At 39.5% G+C, this 5788-nt stretch overlaps 1 protein-coding gene across 1 annotated transcript in view; it reads left to right on the forward strand.

Moving 5' to 3' along the window:
• Positions 1–5788, forward strand: part of COL4A2 (collagen type IV alpha 2 chain) — a gene marked incomplete at its 5' end in the record, with an annotated part of 36611 nt that overhangs the window by 22937 nt on the left and 7886 nt on the right. The window contains 5 exons of the mRNA XM_010168189.1: positions 583–726; positions 1655–1762; positions 3018–3089; positions 3491–3620; positions 5034–5146. Of these exons, the coding sequence (XP_010166491.1) occupies positions 583–726; positions 1655–1762; positions 3018–3089; positions 3491–3620; positions 5034–5146 (567 nt within the window). The remainder of the gene's footprint in view (positions 1–582; positions 727–1654; positions 1763–3017; positions 3090–3490; positions 3621–5033; positions 5147–5788) is intronic.

Below are 5788 nucleotides of genomic sequence, written 5' to 3' on the forward strand. Positions count from 1 at the left end.
TTAACAGGTATTAATTTCACAGTTGCTCTGGATGTATTAATTTTCACATACTAAAGTCCACACAGGAAGGGAGGGGGATCTTACCATGGGCTTTTGATGGCTGTTGAACCTGTGCTCTCATGACAGCTCCTGAAGAGGTTCATCTTTTCTTTATTCAAATGAATATGTGCTACATTTACCTCTTCAACTGAAAGTACAGTTATAGCAGTAGACATCAATCACATGCAACTCCTGTAAGCATTTCTATATATATATATTTTTTTTGCCATCAATGGCAAAAGGAGTAATATCAGGCCATGATTATGGAAGATGGGATGGCAGAGTCAGGTCAATTTTGGATTGCGTTGGTTAGGTAATGTATTAAAATTTTCCTGCACATGCATCATACTTGAACATCAGTGTCATACAGAGTACTTTTAAAAACAAATTTAATGATGGTTTGGCCAGCATGCTGTAGACAGCTATTCATTCTCTCAGATTATGCAAGCACCCTGACTAGAAGAATGTCTTTATGTGGCAAGACCAGGACCCATTCAGCAGCCAACTTCACATTATGCTTGTTAGTTTAGGGTTGTATAGAGATTATTAAAAGAATGTACTGGTTTTGTGGTTTTCCAGGCACAAGAGGAAGTGCAGGACAAAAAGGGGAAGGCGGTGATCCTGGTTTCCCTGGCATTGAAGGCCTTAAGGGCACACAGGGTGTCCCTGGCTCTCTGGGACAGGAAGGTAAAATATTATTTTTAATGCTCCAAAGAATAAACCGGTTTAAGAAGAAAAAAAAAAAAAAAACTCTTTTCCTTCAAAGAAAGTCACTAAGTTTTTTTATATGTTGACCATTCTGTAAGTTGGTAAAGAACAGTGAGAAGGATGTGGAACTCGTGGTAGAACTTATTAAGAGAAAATTTCAAAAGCCTAACTGCTTCATATGAGTTTTACTTTTTTTATAGCAATAATGTGTCCAGTCAAAGTTTTGTATTGCTGGCATACTCAGGTATTCTAATGCCATCTCAGTACTACAAGGAAGTGGGCTTTCAATGCTCTTTTCTGCCATAAGTGAAACCGGGACCCAGTGACTCGGGAGCCTTTGAGCCAGGCTCATTGGCCAACTGTGCAAGAGTACTGGGGTTTGGCTCTGGCTGGATCATAAACTCAGGACTTAAGAACACATCTTATTGCAGGAGGATCATGAAAATGCAGAACAGTTGCTCCACATTTCTCATATAATTATAGGGCTTAGAAACTCCAGCCAAGACTGGAGCAGTTTCAGTAGGTACCTCACCAGGAAACAGTCCTTGTCCAATCAGCTTTCCAGTCACAAAGGCAAAACAGATGCGGCAGAAGGGGCACATAAATGAAATCCCTTATGGTAACTGGCAATAGAAATGAAATTATCATTCTAATAGGAGGAGCCCACTGTATTTCTGAGGTTGTCAGAAACCTGAAGTTTGCAATGAACTGTTCAAATACCCTGCCTCTCCTACCTTTGCTCTCTTTAGTTTTCTTCCTCTTGGATGAGTGGCGCAGTGTCATACAATGACATTAGGAGGGGAGAGTCTTCATTTTGCTGCCTGTGAGAATGAAGGTAGCACAAGTCCACGTTTTGGGCTATTGGATGTAAGGACACTCATGAGCAATCATTCATCATTGTCTGCAGGTTTGCCAGGACTGGTTGGCCCCCCAGGGCAGCAAGGAAGCCCCGGGACACCTGGATTTAAAGGTGAAAAGGGAACTCCCGGCTGGCCTGGCTTACCAGGACAAGCAGGTATTTGTACAACTTAAGCTATTCAGTCATTTCAGTGTGAGCACTTGCTATTGTTCCTTTGGGATGAATAATAAGAAGAAAGGGGGCTTGCTGCAGTTCAGAGTTTACTCTAGTAAACATTTATTCCTCATAAAGTCCAGGTGCATTAATGAAGACCCACTGGTTGCTTTCTGATTTATGGCTTCTGAATGACTGATGTCTACTGAGCTCCCTTTAACTGCTGATGACCTCCCTCAACCAGGAAAGCAGTTTTCAGGAAACATTTTCATTTTTCTTGACAGCTGGGAAGAAAAAAGAAAAAAAAATATTTAAAATGCAGCAAGAGGAGTGATGTACAGTATTAGAATATTGCAATGTGGCATTAGATAGCAAACAATATACTTGTCCTACATCATCATCAAAAAGTGCAAACTGATCCTATGTCTGGTTTTAAGGATAAATGACTTACAACTCAGACAGAATTTTGCTATCAAAATACAAATGATAGTTTAAAATGAAGCTGTTTGTATCACAGGATACAGAATCAATTCCTTAATATATTAAGTAAGCAGATTTTTTTCTGCAGTACAGCCAGAAATTACCCTGCTTTTAGTAAGATTCCTCTATCTGAATCTACATCAAATCTAAGCTAATATGTTTATAAAGGCTGCCTTTACAGAAAAGTGAAGGGAGAGATAGATGCGTATTTCTGTGAAGATTGAATTGTCCTCCAGAGCTCTGGCCATTGATTAGAGATACTTGTCTAGCTTTAACATCATGTGTAACATTTTGAGAGGTACAAATAGATGGGATAAATTTTACCTGTAACAGCAGCAGCTATTAGACATTTTGTTAGGGCTGGTTTTGTTTTTTTAAAGACACAGAGTTAATTTCTCCTGAGGAGAGCTTCATTATAATCACATTTAGAGCCTATAATTATGCCATAATTGTCTTGGTTTGAGAATTTTGGAAAACTAAACAGTTATTAACAAAATTGTGGCAGCAAAACTGGAACTAACGGCATGCTACCAGACAGATCAGAGATATTTAAAACAAGTCTCAAAGTGAGTTTACTGGATAATAACAAAATTTTCCAATCACAAAACCATGGTGTGGTGTATTTCATAATAATCTTATTGTAATTAAATAATTTGCATATAATACACAGGATTTTAATACAGAATAGTATTTATTGAAGCATTTTAATTTTTTGCCTAGGAATACCTACAGACTCTTAGAAACTATTATGATAATCATGAATGTAATTTTAAAACAGGCGTGCCTGGCTTAAGAGGAATCAGTGGACTGCACGGTTTACCAGGCACTAAGGGCTTACCAGGATCACCAGGTAAGTGAGACTCCTATTCTACCTGTTCATAGGCACAACATTTTGTTGGCTGCAAGTTTGATCGGTGAGATCTTTGCAATGAAGCTTTCTTAACTGTCTCATCCAAAGCCCAATGTGGAATTTGCTTCATTATTGTGGGCTCTGGCAAACAACTTCATACAGTTTGTGCTGCCACACAGATGGATTAGAACACAAATTTAAATAATAATTTCCTCCCTTTTATAAAGTCAAAGCCTCAAGGCCTCTTTTTCCCCTCTAGGAGCCATTTTTTCAATGAGCCATTAAAGACTCCTATATTTAGTAAATCCACAAGCTCTACACTTGTCTGTTAGCATGCTGATACATTGTTACGTGCAGAAACATTTCAGCTTTCATCTTAATTTTGAGCAACTTCACAACAGGTCCAGATGGCTACGGCTCTGCAGGTTTCCCAGGTGCAGTGGGTGACAAAGGGGAAGCGGGAGAACCAAGCAGAGTGGAAGGCAGCCGAGGACCTCCAGGACAGAAGGGAGACAGAGGTGTTCCAGGTTTGTATTCCAGAGAATGGGATCAACTTATTATTTGTTTCAGCTGTGGGTGTTACAGATGTCACAAAATGCAATACAGTGTAGACAGTTGTATAGGAGAGCTCCCAATGTGGGGAAGGTCACTGGAGTTAGTGCTGCAGCCCAGCCAGCCCTTGCTCAGAACCAGCCATGTGTATTGCCCAGTGCTGGACAAGCCAGCTTCTCCAAGACAGCCTGGGTCCTTTTCCATGTAGCACCCACTGAGCCCAGCACACTGCAAATGCCAGAGGCCACTCTCAGCCATCAGCTCACAAAATATTTTTAATGAGGCTCCAGTTACACAAATGCTGTGGCTTTTCTTTTGTTCTTTTTGTTGCAAATCCATCGATGTTTACCTTTCTTCTGTAAGTCTCACTGCCCATCAATGTGTGATTGTCCTGCTGATCCCTCCTCTGCTCTGTTCCCATGCACAGTGTTTCGCTCGTACCATCAGCCCTCGTGCAATGTAAGCCTACAGCCTTCCAGCTCAAACCCACCTTGTTGTAGTGGGCTGCACTTACCTCAGTATGGTTCACCACCAGTTCTTCTTCCGTCAGGGAGCCACCAGATTGATGTTATGGAAGAATCAACTAATTACAGGGGTTTTTTAAAAAGTTTTCCGACATTTTAGCTCTGAAAGGATTAAGGACTGGCACAGATATAAAACCTTATTGCCTTTGCCTACTTGGTTCAATGGCTCATCCCTATTCTTTTGTGTTAATGCTTTGTTGTTACTAACATGCTGTGTGGTCTCAAACACCATTCAGAGATTTATTATCAAGCCCTGGAAGAAACAGCTGTTTCACTTCTCTCATTCACGTTTGTTTGTCAGAATTAAATATTATTCTTTTTTTTATTTTTTTTGTAATGAATAAACAGAAGGTGTTTTGTGTCTTCCTGACAACTTGAATCAACTTAAAATAATAATTTGTCATTGGTGGGACAGATTTTTGGCTATTTAATATTTTTTATCTGTAGAGAACTTCTTGGACTCAAACTTTTGGTTTTAACTGACCCAAAAAAAACCCTAAGACACTGTGACCCCTGACTCCACAGGACACAGAAGAACAAAGCAGCTTTCTTGTCTGCTTCAATATACCTAGGATATTTTGAGTACTTCCTATCCTGAAATAATATTTTACCTGTCAGACACAAGATTATTAGCATTCCACACAGTGAGATGTAATTAGCTATCCAGAGAGCTTTGCCACAGAACTAGTATTTCGTTCTTTTAAGAAAAACTTCCACAACATCATCTGAAAAAAATAAAACAAAAATCAGTGGGAACTGTTTTCTATTTTGAAAATCCCATGCTTTATTATTTAGTCTAAGGTGAGTCCTTCTAATTGCACTTCAGCATTTTCCTTGCTGTACTGATTATTTCTTCTCTTCCTTTCAGGAGTCCAAGGACAAAAAAACCTGGGCAGGAAGGATTTCCAGGGCCTCCTGGGATTTCAAATATATCAGGATATCCTGGGGATAAAGGCTCCCCAGGTCTAGATGGAGTGCCAGGTAATTCATGCCTTGTTCCCCTCGGACAACAATAAAAGATTAAGTACTGGGTTAGCAACAGCAGTCATTGTTATTTCTGTCCTGATTCAGTAAAATATCCCTATTAAACACACTATAAAGTGCATGAATAATTGTTGGATGGAACTAATGGTACATAAGATAATAGGGACAGACCTCTTGAAAGCAAAAGGCAGTTCCTCCATGTTGTCCTGGTGGAAGGGTTTGATTTTCATGCAAATAACAGATTTAATCATCTGGAATTCTCTTAACAACTTTCAGAAGCATTGTGCTAATTTACTACTGAAAAATCTGAGGTCTGTGGCAGACTTGCAAGTCTACGGAATATTTTCTTAATCATTTACAAAATTTTCCTATGTGAAATTACCATGCAAACTAAGTAAGTCACGTTGGGAAGCATTAGCTCTCTAAAAGTCCATGCTATGAGCCTGCCTCTCACACACACGTGAAAGAGCCACTCTGTGTCTCTCTCTATTTAGAGGCTAATATACCTCTTGCTTATTGGACTGCATAATGAATTCAAACTGTAGTACCACTGTGGAGAGCTTGGAGCAGAAATTGCAGGTGTCCCACTATCATCTTTATATGATGCATGGAAATTTTAATGTAAACTCAGCAAAAACT

The sequence above is a fragment of the Antrostomus carolinensis genome, unplaced genomic scaffold (assembly GCF_000700745.2).
Source record: "Antrostomus carolinensis isolate BGI_N321 unplaced genomic scaffold, ASM70074v2 scaffold26955, whole genome shotgun sequence".
Taxonomy (NCBI): domain Eukaryota; kingdom Metazoa; phylum Chordata; class Aves; order Caprimulgiformes; family Caprimulgidae; genus Antrostomus; species Antrostomus carolinensis.